At 37.0% G+C, this 18,901-nt stretch overlaps 2 protein-coding genes across 2 annotated transcripts in view; both read right to left on the bottom strand.

Moving 5' to 3' along the window:
• LOC137489786 (uncharacterized) overlaps window positions 1-18,901 on the bottom strand; it is a 284,916-nt gene that overhangs the window by 173,602 nt on the left and 92,413 nt on the right. The window lies entirely within an intron of this gene.
• On the bottom strand, window positions 3,674-16,476 carry LOC137491032 (uncharacterized). Its single transcript, XM_068220082.2, has 4 exons — window positions 16,350-16,476; window positions 14,985-15,135; window positions 12,193-13,283; window positions 3,674-4,644 (listed from the first exon to the last, which is right to left on the bottom strand). The coding sequence occupies exons 2-4, from the start codon at window positions 15,067-15,069 to the stop codon at window positions 3,787-3,789; spliced, it is 2,034 nt and encodes a 677-aa protein (XP_068076183.2). The 5' UTR covers window positions 15,070-15,135; window positions 16,350-16,476; the 3' UTR covers window positions 3,674-3,786.

The following is an 18,901-nucleotide window of genomic DNA, read 5'->3' as shown; positions in this document are numbered from 1 at the left end:
ATGTGGCACAAGACGCAAAGCAATTGCTATTTGCTACTTTCACCTCGGCGCAAGGGTCATTTTGAGGCATTGCGCCAAACTGTTTAAATAGCAAATGCATTTGCGCTCGTATGTGCGCCTATAGGCATTCTGGTCTAAAAAAGCAGGCGTGTTTTGGCGCGTTGCTATTTTGAGAAACTGTAAATAGTCTGTTCTTTAGACCAGAACAAAGTCGGTCTATTGCCTGGCGCAAAGTGCGCCTGGCTTACACACTACACACAAGATGCAGAGCAATACGCAAATATCATTACATACGAAAAAGATATAATATGTTAAGGATATATATAATAAGGATATATATATATAGGATATAAATATAAATGATTAAATTATTACAAAACATATTAATTTTTAGCCTACATGAATTTTAAAACCACAGTCTTCATACTTTCTTCATCTCGGGAGGCTTTTTCAGGTCATTTAATTTGCTTTTGTATAATGTTGTTATTATTAGTAATATTATTTATTATATCCATGTTTATATTTGTTTGATTAAAAACAAGCTTAGATTTGTCCACCTGTCAGGTTTTAGACCATATGGGGCACAGCAGGTGTATTTGGAAAAAACTCAGTTTTTTGAACACACTTGATTATCAATGTTAAAATTATTTGTTTGCTGGAAATTAGAACTGAGTTATTAAACTGAGTTATAGAGTTTTAAAACAAATTTTTGCGCTTAACAAACAAAATTAATTATTTATAGGCTAATTGATGTCTGAGCGTAAAGGTTTCCCTATCCACGAGAGCAAAATCGAAAGTGAACTTACTTTACGTCATGTAAATAGCAAATGCAAATGCGCTCATGACGCGACGCAACTGGCTCTTAAAGGTAATGGGAGATGAGTCGCTGATTGGTTTATTCTCAAAACACACCTATAACTCATTAACAAAATAAACTCAACCCTTTTAGACCATGCGCCATGGCGCAAAACGGATTTTCCCGTCCTTAAATTAGAAAGTATGGATTCTGACACGCCCTCAAATATTTTATTGAGTTCCACTTTAACTTCTTTGATATTATTAAAAATATCTGGATATTTACCATATTTAGTCTCTAAATCTTCAAGTTGTATATTTAGATTATTTATGTAATTCCATTTTTTTTTCTTGATCACCACATAATAAGTTTACCTCGCATAACAGCTTTAGCTGCGTCCCATCGATACTAGGTGACACCTCTGCATTATTATTATTATGTTTTAAATATTCTAATAGTTCTTTTTTAACATATTCTACACACGTTAAATCATTCAAATGATTACGTTTAAATCGCCAAAATGTCTTACTTGGTTTATTGTCCAGGTACACTCTTAAACATACTCCTGCATGGTCTGAGATGTCCCTTGTTCCAATTTTACAGTCTTTTATTTTATGTTGATCTGACCCAAACATAAAAAAAAAACAATTCTAGAATGAGAAATGTGGGCAGAAGAGAAAAATGTATATTCTTTTTTTAAGAGGGTATATGTCTCTTCATACATCTATCAAGCCTAATTATTTCATCAAATATCTTATTTGTCTAGTTTCTTGACTAATTTGCTTATTAGAAGAGGAGTCCAATTTAGGCTGAAGTTGTACATTCCAGTCTCCCCCACAGATCAACGTACCTGATATCTCCTTGGCTATAACACTTACTATTTTTTTGAGAAATGCTTTGTCTTTTTCAGGTGGTCTATATATACTAACTAATGTAACTTTGTATTGGTCGATAGTTTCTTTAATTAAGTTATATCATCCTTCTTTATCAGTAATCTTAGAAATTAATTGGAAGTTGATTTTATTTGAGATCAATGTCATTACTCCTGGTTTACGACCATTATTATATGAGGAAAAGAAAAACCTAAATCCCATTGTTTCTGATTTCCTATGTTCTGTATCAGAAAGATCTGTCTCTTGCCAGAAGATTATCTGTTGGTTTTCTCTTTTAATTTTAGCCACAAGTTTGCTTCTTTTAATTGGATTTAGTAACCCATTAATATTCAAAGTAATTACTCTATATTTCTGTTTTTGCATAATCAGATGTTTTTGCGAAAATCACTTTGATCGGAACATGAAAAACACAAACATGAATATCTTGAACCACATAAAAAAACATTACGAAAAAGATCTCCAAACCTTCAAGTCTTAAATAACTTCTTAATGTGAGGGGAAAGCCTTCCTTCTCTAAAAAGCCCTTCCTTGCTGTGCCTATTGTTATTTAAATATGGTTTAGGTTATCATATATGACGTAAAAAGGAAGATTAATACCAGTGTGTATGGGAGCTCTCTTTCTCAGCTTCTTAAGCTGCCCCGAATGAGTGAAACTCTAGGGTTGGGTATCGTTTGGTTTTTCGATACCGGTGCTAAATTGATACTTTTAAAACAATACCGGTGCCAAAACGGTGCCTGAGTCGACACTTTTTAGCCACAAAATGATGGTGGACGACTCTTTTTCAAAATAATTTTAATAGAACAATATAATTACAGTTTAAAGTAAACATCAGTTAATATTGTATTACATTAATACATTTCCTTTGATCATTTGTTGGTTAGCGTGAACTTGAGATTTGCATTATGAAATTACATTAGCTTACTATTAACCTGTGGGGGGCGGGCAGGGGCCACATACTTTTAGGAGCACATTTTAACATATATATCACAAAATACTTAAAACATTATTGGAAGTCATTTGTTTTCATGCATCACTCCGCAGTCTTAATAAACAAGATAATTAAATAACTTAAACTCAAAATAATCTTCCTTGTTCATTTATTTGACAAGTAACGTTGTACTGGTGTAGGAGAACACATTTCTAACATTCAAGTACATTAAGGCACATTGCTGCACCTCTCAACTTTACAGTGTTTCCTAAAACATAATTATTCTGGAGTCATAATAAGTTATATTTCTTATCGCTTATTTCATGAATAAAAGCCGACTGTTTGTAAATTCAAGACTGCATTTCCTAACGTTAAACTATGTACACTAGATTTCTGATTAATAATGGTCTCTGCATAGCAGAGGACTTCCTATATTAAGAGTTAAAATCGCTATTGAAAACAGAAGTCTAATATCATCAACAGTGGACATTTTGATAGTGTTTCACAACATCAACATGACTGAAGTTAAATCTTTTTATTACCTGTGTCAATTTGGGCATCAACTTCTGACGAGTGCGGGGAGCTGATGCGCGCAGCACCGTCACAGAGATAGCATAGTGCCAAGAAAACAGAGGGAGCGAGCATAAGCGAGTGCCGGAGGGAGCTAAAGCACGCGAGAGAGGCTCTGCCATTGAGCCCCCAAATGTGTCATTAAGTTTGAGATGTTTCCCCCTTACACGCACTTTTGTAAAGACAGTTGCTGTGTAAGAATCCTTGCTTGCAAAATACGCTTTAGAATGCTTAGTTTAAGCAAATTGGATGAACGTGATCATGCATGTTGATCTGAAGAGTGTCGCTCTCGCTCACTGAAAACCACTGGTTCCAGGCTGAATGCGATGTACTCTGCGTGTTGCGTGCGTCTGTTCCCTAGCGACAATAACAATCGCCTGATATGGCTGTCGGTATTCCTCAAAGTTGTTTAGAATTAAATGTTTAGTGATGCTGTGACGCAACGCCTATATGTGCCTTTTTCATGCACCCCTTACGTCCATGCCTCAGCACCGAAATTCATACGCTGATTTAATACCGGTACATACCGGTTACCAAGGTACCGGTGCTATAATGGCACCGGGTTTCGGTACCCAACCCTAGTACACACTGATCATGTCTACAGTTTATCTCCAGTGTGAATTCTCTGATGTCTTTTCAGGGTTCCTGAGTGAGCAAACCTCTTACTGCAGTGTGAACCCTTGTACAGTTTATCTCTAGTGTGAATTCTCTGATGTGTTTTCAGGGTTTCTGAGTGAGTAAACCTCTTACTGCAGTGTGAACACTTGTACGGTTTTTCTCCAGTGTGAATCCTCTGGTGCCGTTTCAATTCTGCAGCTGTAATAAAAGTCTTCTCACACTCCAAGCACATATACTCTCTCACACCAGTGTGGATCTTCATGTGTTTTTTAAGGTATGATGATAGGCTGAAACTCTTCCGACACTGAGTGCATGTGAATGGTTTCTCTCCAGTGTGGATCATGATGTGTTGATTAAGGTGTGATGAGTGGCTGAAACTCTTCCCACACTGAGTGCAAGTGAATGGTTTTTCTCTGGTGTGGATCTTCATGTGACTATAAAGCCCGGAAGATTTGCTGAAACTCTTCCCACACTGAGTGCATGTGAATGGTTTCTCTCCAGTGTGGATCCTCATGTGTTTTTTAAGGTATGATGCATCGCAGAAACTCTTCCCACAATGAGTGCAAGTGAATGGTTTTTCTCCAGTGTGGATCATCATGTGTCTATAAAGCGACGATGATTTGCTATAACTCTTCCCACACTGAGGGCATGTTAATGGTTTCTCTCCAGTGTGGATCCTCATGTGTAGATTAAGGAATGATGAGTTGTTGAAACTCTTCCCACACTGAGTGCATGTGAATGGTTTCTCTCCAGTGTGGATCCTCATGTGCGTCTTTAGTTTGCCTTTGCTTGCCAAACTCTTCCCACACTGAGTGCAGGTAAAACAACTCTCACTTTTAAAATATTATCAGTCTCTAAATGAGTTTTGTCCTCAATTTTGACTTGATGTTCCTCCTCTTTACTCTCCTCGTAGTCTTTCAAGAGTTCACACTTAGCTGATGATTAATTATAAGCTTGTTTGGCATGCTGTCCCGTGAGAGAGCCCTGAGCTCATGAGATCCTCGAGCCCAGGACTCCCTCCCGTTGCAAAGCGGGAGGGGAGTTTGAGCTCAGGTAGATCTCGAGAACTCCCCTGCTGTAGCAAGTGAATGCTCTTGAAACTAATTACTAACTAGGAGCGTGTATATGTTGACAATTTGGCTTGTTCAATTGGCTTAATTGCATGTTTTTGGGCGGTGGGAGGAAACCGGGGAACCCGGGGGAAACCCACGTGAGCACGGGGAGAAGTGCAAAACTCCGCACAGAAATGTCTGCTAGTTTTGGTAGAGCCAGGAACCAGAGACATTCTTGCTGTGAGGCGACAGTGCTAGGCACTGGGCCACCGTGTCACCCGTCTAAGAAGGAGGCGTAGGGGAGGAAGGGGGGACTCTTCAAAACGAAGATAGCAATGGAATAAACCCCAGGGTATTTATAGTAGTTTAGGAGTCATCTGATTGGATAGTAGTGAATTGGATAATGCGGGTCAGCTGCTAGCAATCATAAGCACGTGATCCTCTCGAAATTTGTTTATACATAAACTTCACTTAGTGAACTAGTTCAACTGGTTCACTTAGAAGATTCGGTTAAAAAGATTCGTTCGCGATCGCGATACAGAAATAAAACCCATTATTGGGCACAAACGTGTTAAAGTAATACTTTTAAGTATCTTTATTTAATGCTGTCAGCGTGCTGCTGTCATGTCCACTGGTTGTTTTTGTCGCGGGAGCAACAGCGAGGATGACTGGAGAAGAGCTGGCTCGATCTGGCCAATGGCAGCAGGAGACTTTGTCAAACACAAACACCTGCAGCGCGGATTATATTTACTTCTAAAATGCTTACAGTAAGATTATGTATTAAATATATTAACAAATACGAAAACGAAGGAGGTTTTTGATATCATTTTAGTTAGTTTCAGTTAGTTTTGTATATACACAATACAGTTTCAGTTAGTTCTAGTTTTTAAAAAAACTCGTTTTTATTTTTATTTCATTTAATGACAATTATTTTAGATTTTAGTTTTCGTTAACTATAATAACCTTAAGCTGGATCTACTTTTATATTCACATTGGGTCATTTCTGAACAATGACAGCCTGTGACGCTATACCCTATACTGTTTACTGTGCTAGTCTAAATATTCACTCTGAAATGGCTTGTAATTGTGGCTTAGTAATAAGTTTGGCTTAGTAATAAGTAATAAATTCCTGCACGCCACCGGGCCAACCACTATGTACACTTCTGACTGGCGAATGACATGAGCTAGTGGGTTGACTGCTGTTGTGTCGCGGTGGGCACGTTCGCAATTTCAGGAGGTGTGACTTTGAAACAAAGTTCCTCCGCTGCCGTCCAAAGCTAATATGCTAACCAATTAGCATTTTGGCAGATCACCTACTGCACCTTTAATGAAAACTAATGTTTTATTTATTTATTTCAGACCTAATTGAAGAGAATGAGGGGAGGAAAGAGGAGGAACATCATGTCAAAATTGAGGAAAAAACTCATTTACAGACTGATGGTATTTTGAAAAGGAGAGACAAGAATCGTTTCACCTGCACTCAGTGTGGAAAGAGTTTTGGAAGAAAAAACAATCTTAAGAGTCACATGAGGATCCACACTGGAGAAAAACCATTCACATGCACTCAGTGTGGGAAGAGTTTCAGCAGCTCATCACAACTTGATCAACACATGAGGATCCACACTGGAGAGAAACCATTCACGTGCTATCAGTGTGGAAAGAGTTTCAGCTGCTTATCACACCTTAATCAACACATGAGGATCCACACTGGAGAGAAACCATTCACATGCACTCAGTGTGGAAAGAGTTTCAGCCGCTCATCATCCCTTAATCAACACATGAGGATCCACACGGGAGAGAAACCATTCACTTGCACTCAGTGTTGGAAGAGTTTCAGTAAGTCATCATCCCTTAATCAACACATGAGGATCCACACGAGAGATAAACCATTCACTTGCACTCAGTGTGGGAGGAGTTTCAGTCACTTATCATCCCTTAAACACCACATTAGGATCCACACTGGAGAGAAACCGTTCACGTGCGCTCAGTGTGGGAAGAGTTTTAACAGTTCATCACACTTTAATAAACACATGAGGATCCACACTGAAAACACTTGCAATCAGTGTGGGAAGAGTTTCCGTCTATCATCATCCCTTAATTTACACATTATGATCCACACTTGAGAGAAACCATTTACTTGCACTTGCGTCAGACCGGAAATGCAAGTTCGTGGATCAGGTTTCGCAGTTCACTGTGTTGCAAAGTTCAAGCTTGGTGAACTCTGACCTGCGCAATCACATTGGTCTTACACATCACTGTGTAAGACCAACCAAAGATCAAAACCTTACCTCTCTGGACAGAAATGTAAAATATGGACCAATCGCTCACTTTTTTATGTCTAATCATCTTGTTTAATCCTGCCCTTTTTCGCAGCACCATACAACAGAATTTTGCATGCTCAAACTCTAGTGTAACCGCAGTGTAAGATAGGTCTTTAACCACAGCGGTTTGAACTGTAGTTCTGCCGAGCAACTAAAAAGTAATTAGCATGATGGTAAAAAAAACTGTACATTTCTAGTCAAACCATTCTTCTGCAATCTCATCCCAAAAACGGAAATAAGGGCAGTATTAATAGCTATAAATGTGGGAGAGCGTTGATATTATGTGATTGTATTGTATTGCTATATGGAACAATTAAGTGTTGATGTTAAATCAAAAGTAATTCACAAATACTTGAAAATGAAATGATTTAATGACAATAATTCTCGATGGTTACAACTGAATTAATGAACAAAATACTGTATAAAATGATAAAATATGAAATGATAAAACATATTGTATAAATTGTACCCAGCTTAAATGTAAAATTAAAGTTACCATAGGTAGAAGGAAAGATACAGGGGGAGAGAGAGAGAGAGAAAGAGAGCAGGCCCAGAAGCCTGATTGTGTCAGAGAAGATAGACTCCAGAGGAGGAGAGGAGAGGAGCAGGAGAGAAGCAGGCCAGGAAAAAAGAGGGCAGCAAAAGAGACAGAGCTCGAGTTTACAAACTATTTTGTATCTTTCTTGACCATGTGACCACCAATGCTGAGACATTCAAACTGACCAATCAACATGTGACCACACCATAAAACCCCCAAAGTCCACACAACAGGCCCTGATCTTATCAGTATCTGCCTTTGTAGTCAGTATGGACCTTCTTGAGTGAAAAAGCACGTTTTGTCATATAAACAAATGCATATGATAATTTAGCCTCTTACAATCCTCCCCTGGCACCGTTGTGACACATAAAGAGGCAAAAAGGTGACATTAATGATGAAAATATGCATTGTGATGTGTGCTGCTGTCATCTTCGGACATCCTGTCCAGGCTGGTTGTAGGAATTAGGTTGGTCAGTCTTTGTTTTCCTTCAGCCCTACGTGAGAGGCTTTAATTAAATGGTGTTGCACTGCTTATATGCAAATTGTCCTTCATACCCCCACAAGAATAGGTGCTAAGGAATGCAGGGAACCCCTGCTCTTCTCTTGAAGTTGATCACAAGACGTGAACCTTTTCTACATGGATCCTGTATTGGAAAACAGCAAATGGCACAACAAACAGCAGAAGCAAACACATGGCATTTGCCATTGATCAAAGGATTGATGTGGTCAGTTTGAGTTCTCCTCAAGCAAAATGCCCTTAAATTAATGTCATTAAAATATGGTCAAGATTAAGATAAAATAAAAGCAAACAAGCTCTTTACACAATATCTGGAAACATCAAAAATAATTGCTTTACAACAAAATCAACAATAGCTGGTTAAGAGTTTCAGCAAAATATTCAGTGTAACCAAATACGGTGAATTAAATGAATCAATATTCAAAGACAATCACAACTGCATTTAAATGGATTAAATATAAAATAAACACAAATATCATTTGTTGTAGAGATGTCAAAAGTGTTACAAAAGCAACAACAATTCAGCATTTTGGATTTAGAATCACAATTTACATTTTGATATAACTTTGTTTAAACAAAAAATAAGTAACTGGTTAAAAATCAAAAGAAACCAAAATAACAACACAAGATGAAAAATCTATAGTTAAAATAAAGTCTGACTGAAAAGACTTAAATAACATGTAAAATCTATATTAAGCTTGTTAGACAAAATAGTGAATTTGACTGTGTGTGTGAAGATTTGAAACATTGTTCTCTGTGTGGCAGTGTTCCAGCTGTGAGGCTATGTGTTTGTGTAAACATGCTCCTAACAAAAGGTGGAAGTTTTACGGTAGTGTGTAAAATTTAGTCCTGTTGTAACAGGGAGCCAGCATGGAATTTGAGTATGAGATGTGAATGTGATCTGGCTCAAAAAACTTCCAAATCAATGTTTTATTTTAAAGAAGCATGATAAAGTGCAATGTTCAAGGCTGAATCCTGTAAGAAAGCATTTTCATTGTTACTGCAGTTATTACACTGGAGCCACAAGGCAACTCTATACTCCTGTTTGTAGTTTAAACTGCAGCTATATTGAGGATAGCACAGTTTACCACTTTTAGGAGATGAAACTCATCCAACAAATGAACACAAGTACCTTAAAATTAATAAATTTTAGCATACAGTTAATTCCTTCTTTATACGTGACATGCGGTCTAGAATGCATCTGTGGCTTCTAAAACCTCAGACCTGAGTGTTTTTACACCTATAGTGAGAAAATCATGTTTTAAGGAATTACTCAGTCTATGTGTACGTGTAGTAACACACAATACCATTGTGTTCTATGGAAATGAAAATGTGAATAACACAAATATAACAAATTTGGAAATGCAAACAGGATCAGCAATTATTAACTTTTATTGCTATTAGGCTGCTAAGCCGCTAGCAAAGGAAGTTAACAGTTGCAGGCCTTGTATTAACAATGCAGTTAGTTCACTAAGTGTGTTATCATCAGATGAGTTTTTGTTACGTGAAGACCACTGATTTTTGCTCTTTAGTGATTTCCGTTTTCTCAGAAAATAAGGTGGAGGTCTTCCCTGTCCTGATGTCCAACATTGTTCCTCTCTGTGACCAAACTTTTTACAGGTCATACAAAGCCTGTTTTGTTTGCCTGAGGGTTGATTGCTGTGATCATCTGAGGTTTGAGGGTTTTTAAGACTCTCTAATGCTTCTACACCATGCGTCTTTGCTGCGCTATGGTGTGGCATCACCTTAATTACTGAAACGGGCAAACTCTTTTTAGCTACGGCCTCTAAACAAATCATTTCAGATTCATTACAAGTAACTTCATCTGAGAAGTGAACATGCTTTTTAATCCCATCGCTGTTAAGCATTTTGGGAGACACAAACTTCTGTGTTTTTAGCATAGCTTTTAAATCTGCAATGGTGTCTTTTTGACTTTTGCATTTTTCAGCCAGGGCTAACTGTTCAGCTAGTAAATTATCAAGCTGTAACTTGAGATCTAGAATTTTTGCCTCTGACTTTTCTGCCTCTGATTTTTGAACATCATCAAATTCTTCACATCTAGCCTTTATAATTGAAGGTATTTCTGACATTACATTGCGCAGTTTTGAGTAACACATGTAATTTAGTGCTTCAATTATATCACCACGTTTTGATTTCTTTCCATTTTTGCCAATTATATCCCACCATGCAAATAATGTAGAGACTGAGTTTGTTAATTCAAGTCCCTTTTTGTTAAGTTTGCACAATGTGGGTTGAACTTTTTTGGTCCGTAAAGCAAAGAATACATCACTTTCTTTAGAAATGAACCCTTCCATCCTTGAGGAGGTAATCTGAAACTTGCCAAATTGAACTATTGAAACAAATTACAGTCTTGTAAATTCTGTTTCATGCAATTTAAGCAAATGGAGAAACAATAAAAGTAGACTTACCCACTCTTGTGGTTAGAAGGCCAATTTTAATCCATTCACCAGGTCAGCTGTTAAAATCCAGCTAAGACCGGCTAAAGTAAATTTCAGAAAAACTCACTGCAAAGGATCCCGGGTTTCGGCACCATCTGTAAGGACGGTCTTTAAACCACAGCGGTTCCAACTGTAGTTCTACCGAGTGACTAAAAAGTAATCAGCATGATGGTAAAAAACTGTACATTTCTAGTCAAACCATTCTTCTGCAATCTTATACCAAAAACGGAAATAAGGGCAGTATTAATAGCTATAAATGTGGGAGAGCGTTGATATTATGTGATTGTATTGTATTGCTATATGGAACAATTAAGTGTTGATGTTAAATCAAAAGTAATTCACAAATACTTGAAAATGAAATGATTTAATGACAATAATTCTCTATGGTTACAACTGAATTAATAACAAAATACTGTATAAAATGATAAAATATGAAATGATAAAACATATGGTATAAATTGTACCCAGCTTAAATGTAAAATTAAAGTTACCATAGGTAGAAGGAGAGACACAGGGGGAGAGAGAGAGACAAAGAGAAGTCAAAGTCAGAGAAGATAGATTCCAGAGGAGGAGAGGAGCAGAGCAGGAGAGAACCAGGCCAGGAAAAGAGAGGCAGGAAAAAGAGACAGAGCCAGAGTTTACCACCTATTTTGTATCTTTCTTGACCATGTGACCACCAATGCTGAGACATTCAAACTGACCAATCAACATGTGACCACACCATAAAACCCCCAAAGTCCACACAACAGGCCCTGATCTTATCAGTATCTGCCTTTGTAGTCAGTATGGACCTTCTTGAGTGAAAAAGCATGTTTTGTATTATAAACAAATGCATATGATAATTTAGCCTCTTACAGACCTAAGCTCATAAGATCCTCGAGCCCTGGGCTCCATCCAGTAAGCAGGACGAGAGGGGAGTGTGAGCTCAGGTAGATCTCGATGAACTCCCCAGACTTCTTTCTATTCTAATGACAGATATAGGGTCGGCTAAAGGGAAATATAAGGCTTACAAAGAGCTCGACTATGGTGCCAATTTAATGTTCAGTTTACTTAGGTTGTGTGTTTTTGGACTGTGGGAGAACACCAGGGGACCCAGGGGAAACCCACGTTAGCACAGGGAGAGTGAGCAAACTCTGCACAAAAATGTCAACTGGTTAGCAGGGACTTTAACCTGCGACATTCTTACTGTGAGGCAACAGTGCTAACCACTGGCTATTCAATGGCTGCCGTGTTGCCCAATCTAGAAAGGAAGGGGAGTAAGGGTGGGAGAGGGATTCTTCAAGACAAAGATAACTGAGTTAAGAGGTTATTTATAGTGAGTTAGGAATCATCTGAATGGTGAATCATGTTTTAGCTAATGCAGGACCGGCCGTGGACAATCATAAGCATGTGATCCTCTTGAAAGTAGTTTATAAATAAACTTCACTTGAATGAACAGCCAAACTACGTGAAAAATCTGCCGTTTTGAATATACTCGTGTTTGTGTGGACAAGGCCTCAATGTTGAGGACTCTCCTCTCCATTGTGAAGCTTCATGTGAGTGTTGAGGCTTCTTTTACTTTTAAAGCCCTTTCCACATTCACTGCATCTAAAACGATCCTCTCTTGAGTGAGTCTTTATGTGTTTCTTAATGGTGTCTTTGCGTGTGAGACTCTTTCCACACTGATCACATGTGAACACTATGGTTCCAGTGTGTCCATTCATGTGGTTCATGAGGCTAGTTTTGGTTGTGAAGCTCTTTCCACACTGAGCACATGCAAACGGCTTCTCTCCAGTGTGAATCCTCATGTGGTGTTTGAGTGTGCTTATATGTGGGAAACTTTTACCACACTCTGTGCATGTGTAAGGTTTCTCTCCAGTGTGAATCCTCATGTGGATGTAAAGGTCTTGTTTTTGACCAAAACTCTTTCCACACTGTTCGCAGGTGTAAGGTTTCTCCCCTGTGTGAACCCTCATGTGAACATCAAGGTTTGGCTTTTGAAAGAAACTCTTTCCACACTGCTTACAGCTGAAAGGTTTCTCTCCAGTGTGAATTCTCATGTGAGTATTAAAGCTTTGTTTTTGACTAAAACTCTTTCCACACTGTTCGCAGGTGTAAGGTTGCTCCCTAGTGTGAACTCTCATGTGAACATCAAGGTTTGACTTTTGACTGAAACTCTTTCCACACTGTTTACAGCTGAAAGGCTTCTCCCCAGTGTGAATTCTCATGTGTGCTGCAAAGTTTCCAGCTTGATAAAAGCTTTTTCCACACTCTTGGCATGTGAACTTCCCCTCTCCAGTATGAATTCTCATGTGCGCTTTAAAGCCTTGTATTTGACCAAAACTCTTTCCACACTGTTCGCAGGTGTAAGGTTGCTCCCTAGTGTGAACTCTCATGTGAACATCAAGCTTTGACTTCTGACTGAAACTGTTTCTACACTGTTTACAGCTGAAATTACACCCAGATTTGGATTTCCGAGGTCTTCCGTGTGATGAAGTCTTTTTAGTCAGTGTGGGTTTTTCATCAGTCATTATTTCTTGGGGTTTCTGAAACTGCTGTTTCTCATCTATTTCATTCTGTCCATGAGTCTCTTCTTTCAGCACCATCAGATCTAAAAAAAAAAAAAAGAGTTAACTTTAGTATGAAGGCTCAAAGCGATAAGCAAGAAATGGATGTTTCACCCACAAATTAAAATAACCTTACCATTTACTCTCTATTAAGGTAGTTTTAAACATTTCCTTTATTGTGGAACACAGTAAGCCAGTGTTTTTTTTTTCTTCTTTTTTTTAATATCTTATTTGTGTTCAGCAGGATTAAGAAACTCATAAAGGTTTAAAACCACACAAGGAAGAGTAAATGGTGAGGCTATTTTCATTTCTACATCAACTATTCCTTTAAAAGGTTCCTACAATTACCCATTTTTTACAAGATGTAAAATAAGTCTTTGGTGTTCCCAGAATGTGTCTGAGGTTTCAGCTCAAAATCAGATCATATAACTTGTAGAATATTTAATTTAGGGGTCAGAGGAAAACCAAGCTCTTTTTGTGCCTGTGGCTTTAAATGGAAATACATGTTTAGAGTTACTGAAGTTTGTCCTGCGCGCTTGTGTGTTTTTTTTAGTTACATATTTGGTTTGGTGCGTTAATCTTATCGTTGCTATTATTCAAAAGAAGGTAATGATTCACACTCAATTGCTTCGTACTGTTTTTATTTTTACTTTTTCTTACATTGTACGGGTGATAACGGACAAACAGACGTTTCGGCACGAAGCCTTCCTCAGTGTGTGGCATAATTCTCTAACTCCACCCTTTTATCCCATAGTCAATCACAATGTGCAATTAGTTAGACCTAAATATAAATAAATAATAATGTTAAAATATTTTAGATATTTCTTAGCAAAAATCTTAAATATTGTGTAAAAACAAGAGAGCTTGACTAGGATCCACACACTTTTTTCCAAAATAAACTTTCTTTAAAATAAAAAACAAATGAACAAAAGTTTTGAAAACTATGATAAACTAAATCTATGCACAACAATCTGTCCAGGTCGATGTCCTCAGCAGTAAATACATGGAGCATGTTTGAACAAATGAAGCACAAAAATAATTAAACTATTATGATAAATAGAGTTAAAATTATCTTTTTGAATGAAAAGTTTAAAGTTTTATTGAGATGGATTGTTGGTGATTGTGTGGGTTTTGGCCAGGTTGGGTAACAAAACATGAACAAAGGAAAATAAAGACTTGTTTAAAAAGATTTAAGACCTACAACACAGTATTTCCGTAAATTTAAGACTTCTTAAGGCCTCAAATTTTAGGTTTTTGAATTTAGGACATTTTAAGACCCTGCGGGTATTACATAGATCATATGTGTGAGAACTAGTAACAACTACTAAAAACAAGTTTAAACCCATAAAGAAATTGATGAAAAAGGGAATTGTGATCAACGTGTCATATGCAAATGGAAAGTACTAAGCCAACACCATCACCGTAATAGCAGATATCTTCTATGAGAATACTGTAGGTCAAATATCTTCAGCTCAGTTAAACTTTTTAATTTTTTGTTTTTATTTACTTTATATAGCGCCAGTGCTCAAGGACGCTTTACAAACAGTAAGAGAACAAGAAAAGCAATAAACTTAAGAAGGTAGAGAAAATGGGAGACTAATTATACATAAAATAATGACAAAAGACATGAAAACAAGTGATGAAAGAAACTCATTCCTGTCTTTTCATTGAGTGCTTATGTGCATTTAGGAGAACTAGGCAGCACACTCAGGGCTTCAAGATGGATTTTGAGAATGAAAACCAACCTGTTTGTTCCTGCAGATCTTCCTGTTTGACTGTGAATGTTTCTTCAATCTTCACATCTTCACTCTCCTCTTTAATAAACACCATCTTTATAACAGTGTGGAGATCAGTCGCTTCAGCAGGAGTTTTTTTTCTGTGTTTGGACACTTTATCCTGTTTAAAATTAACAAAACAATAAAAATGTCCTGTTTAAAATGAATAAAACAATTAACAAAAACAAAATAACTTCTCTTCAACACTTGCTTCAACAGTTTCTTTATATAAGAGTGATTAACAAAAAGAAATTAGTTAAGTCTGAGCAAAAAACAATAGCCACAAAAGAGAAGATTAAGACCAGTACTTCATTTCTTATATATAGTGATGTTTACTTCGAATAGAATTACATTATGCTATTTAATGAATTAAACCTTCATTAAAACACTTATTACACACTTTACTGTTGCTTTATTCAAACTTTAACAAATTTTAATTATTTTGTTTGTTTTATTTATTTTAATGTCTGCTTACAGCAACGTTGTAGCACTCTTTTGCAGGAGACAAGAATTTACTCTTGTGGACAAATAAAGTTTATCCTATCTTATTCAAACGATAGACCTTACTGTGAGTTAAATAGTACTTCGTTGTATAAAGGGTTAAAATAATATTGTCAACAGCAGGTACATTTAGCATGAAAGGAACAACCTGAAATTTAAACCAGTCGGTTTACATCTGTGTAAAAGCTTTAAAACAAACCTTTCTCCAGTAGAATCATAGTACTGGGGTGGCGCAGCCTTATGATGTCACACCACCACGCCAAAATAAAAGTCTTTTTTAAAGCTTTTTCCCTCACTTACTCTTAGTCATGACTTATTGATACATTTCTCCTTTGTTTTCCACTTTTTACTTTATCTGCTTTCTGTTTTGTATTTGTAAGACCATCACTATTTATGTCAATTGAATAAATCTATTTACAACCACTAGATCTTGGCCTTCAGGTAGGTTGTTAAGTGGTTGCATTTTCTTTAAACGATTGCATTTCTTCATCCATAACTTTAACCCACATTCACTTGCATTCACTGGTGTTACCACCTCTTTGTATGTTTGAATGGGAAAACATCAAATTCTCCAAAATTGCCAGCCAGGTTCCAACCTATATAATATGTTGTAGCTTATTTGGGCTACAGTCCATTTGTCAGGATAAAAACAATATTTATAACCAAATAAACAAACAAACAAAAAAGTTCCCATAAACAAAAAAGAAGCTTTTAAAAATGACTGAAGAACTTAAGACAGCGTTGAACAATGCATCCACGCATGTTTAGATTTTACATTTTATAATGTTAGCATTTAGATATTATTTGAGTGTAAATTCAGAACGTGCAACTCACCTTTTCAGTCTTCAATGAAGAAGTGGGATGAAAAAATGGTTGTTGTTGGTAATAATCCCAATGTAGGAATCTACAATAGTAGTTTGTCCTCCAAAGTTGTTCTCTTTACTTGGCGAAATAAGCCAGTGAAGATTCTCTTAGGAACGCAGAATATAAAGAATGTGGAATGTGATTGGATAAGACTCAATTGGCCCCCATTAATGCTGGTATAAAGACGCAAATGAGCAGTGAAGACTCAAGACACATACAGTGGGGGATGGGAAGTCCAGCAGCTTTACAAATCATAGTTTTACATAAAAATAATGATGTATTGGGAAAATGAGTTGACTTTAGCCATCACTATTTGTTTTGTTGCTGTTGTTTTATAATACTATTGATTGAAGCGTTTTTATTTTGGCTGCTGCATTTTGTAGTTAATGTTGATACATTTATGTTGAGGTACTTTGATTTGAAACACATTTCAATTTATCTTTTCCAAGCCTGGTTAAAAGGTAATGCAAGAGTTGTGTGTTGTTTTTTTAGAAGCTTCTCAGAGTTTTGTGTGAGTTTAGAGTCCTTTATTTCTCTTAAAGCACATGCAGCTTATTACTGGCTTCTGTGAGACAGTCAACACACTCTTACCAGGTCAATTATTTCTTTCCAAAAGTGTCTATAGATTTTAACAATCAAAATGTAGCTTGTTTCTGTGCCAATTTTGTTTTCTTTCCTTCGTCTTTTAGTTGAACAGAACATGTGTGAGCAGCTCAGCTTTCTCGAAAGCCTCTTATTCACCTGATAGGTAACAAAGATGTTTTTCCCTCTATTTATCATTTGTGTTTGTGCATACATATGCATAGACATTCACAAAAGCATATATAAGATACCCTGTGACAAAAGCTTTTGCTTTTAACACAGTAAAGCTATCACATACTGTCCATTTTTTTAATATGTCATGCATCTAAATATTTATAATCACAAAATAATTACATCACAAGGTAATTTATTGTACAGGCAGTTTATACAGGGTAATGCAATGATAAGAGTTCATTTTCATAACTACACAATGCAGAACTTTTAATGTGATTAACCTGCTCCACCTACATCAACTACAGCATTTCTCAGACTTCTGTTTCACTATGGTGTAATAACAGTGGTGAACATCACATAAAACAACAACTGCACTTACTCCTGTAACTTGTTTGCAACAATGACATTTAAATATCTGTGTCACATATTCATTTAAATAAATGGCTCATCATTGTGTGCGGTCATCTTTAGTAATAGCTGCCTGATCTTTAATTGAATAGGGTCGTTTTACATATAAGAAACCCGTTAACAGGTATAGCTGTTAATGCCAATACCAACTTGATAGCCTAAAGCATATTACATGAACAAGACCTGCCTTTCATCTCTTAGGACAGTGGTTCTCAAACTGTGATACGTGTATCACTAGTGGTACGCAGGCTTCCTTCTAGTGGTACGCAGAGGAATGAAATATGTCATGTACATGCTACACACATTTCAAAATTTATCAAAAATTATGTATATAATATGCCATATATGACATATAGCCTATATTTCTGAGGTAATCTGCCACGTTTTTTTTAACTGTGCAGAGTTGTAGCTGCTTTACTAGGCCTACTACGCTACTGTATTTCAATACTGCTCATTTTGGTGGTACTTGGAGAAGCCATTTTTTTCTGAGGTGGTACTTGATGAAAAATGTTTGAGAACCTCTGTCTTAGGACAAATAATCATAGGTGTCTATAACATCACATGCTTGATTGACCAGATCTTTACAATCAGTACATCTGAATGGTGCCTTTTAGTAAGCATAGTTCTTCACCAATACCAGTTTAATACTTTATATAATTACACATGTGAGGCATCACAGTGGTGCAGTGGGTAGCATGATCGCTTGACAGCAAGACGGTCGCTGGTTTGAGCCTCAGCTGGGTCAGTTGGCATTTCTGTGTGGAGTTTGCATGTTCTCCCTGTGTTTGCGTGAGATTTCCTCCAGATGCTCTGGTTTCCCCAAAGTCCATAGACATGGTAGGCATGCGGTGTGTGTGAATGAATGTGTATGTTTCCCAGTAATGGGTTGCAGCTGGAAAGGCATCCGCTGCATAAAGCATGTGCTGGATAAGTTGGCGGTTCATTCCACTATGGTGACCCCAGATTAATAAAGGGACTGAGCTTTAAAGAAAATGAATAAATATATATATGAGTAATATATCACACGAGGAGCAGTGTGATGTGGCTTGCTATCTGTTTTTGTATTTATGTTTGTTGTAATGGCCTGTTGTTATTGCAATAAAAAAATAAATGAATATTTTTTTTAAAGTTCGATGTGGCTGTAGATGAGCACTGGTGGAAGGCGTGTGTTACAGTGTACACTAGTATCTCGAGAACGATTGTCCCTCTACCTGTTGTTTCAATCTCCTGACAACTTTGCTCATCTTCAGAGCTCCTTCATCTGTCATAGACAGCAAGAGTCCCGAGATGCTCAAAGTCCAGAAAAGGAACCAAAAACTATGCCAAAACATGTGACTTTAGTGGTTCAATTGTAATCG

Source organism: Danio rerio, chromosome 4 (assembly GCF_049306965.1).
Source record: "Danio rerio strain Tuebingen ecotype United States chromosome 4, GRCz12tu, whole genome shotgun sequence".
Taxonomy (NCBI): domain Eukaryota; kingdom Metazoa; phylum Chordata; class Actinopteri; order Cypriniformes; family Danionidae; genus Danio; species Danio rerio.
The sequence above is the reverse complement of the archived record's forward strand: the minus strand, read 5'-3'. Positions and strand labels throughout refer to the sequence as shown.

Bases quoted from the DNA above. Each gene is read 5' to 3' on its own strand.
- LOC137491032 (XM_068220082.2), bottom strand. From the start codon at position 15,069: ATGGTGTTTATTAAAGAGGAGAGTGAAGATGTGAAGATTGAAGAAACA. The intron at 13,284-14,984 runs GTTGGTTTTCAT...TTTTTTTTTTAG, and splicing joins AGATCTGCAGGAACAAACAG to ATCTGATGGTGCTGAAAGAA. The intron at 4,645-12,192 runs TGAGGCCTTGTC...TGATAATATTTT, and splicing joins GAGAGGAGAGTCCTCAACAT to AAAAGTGAGAGTTGTTTTAC.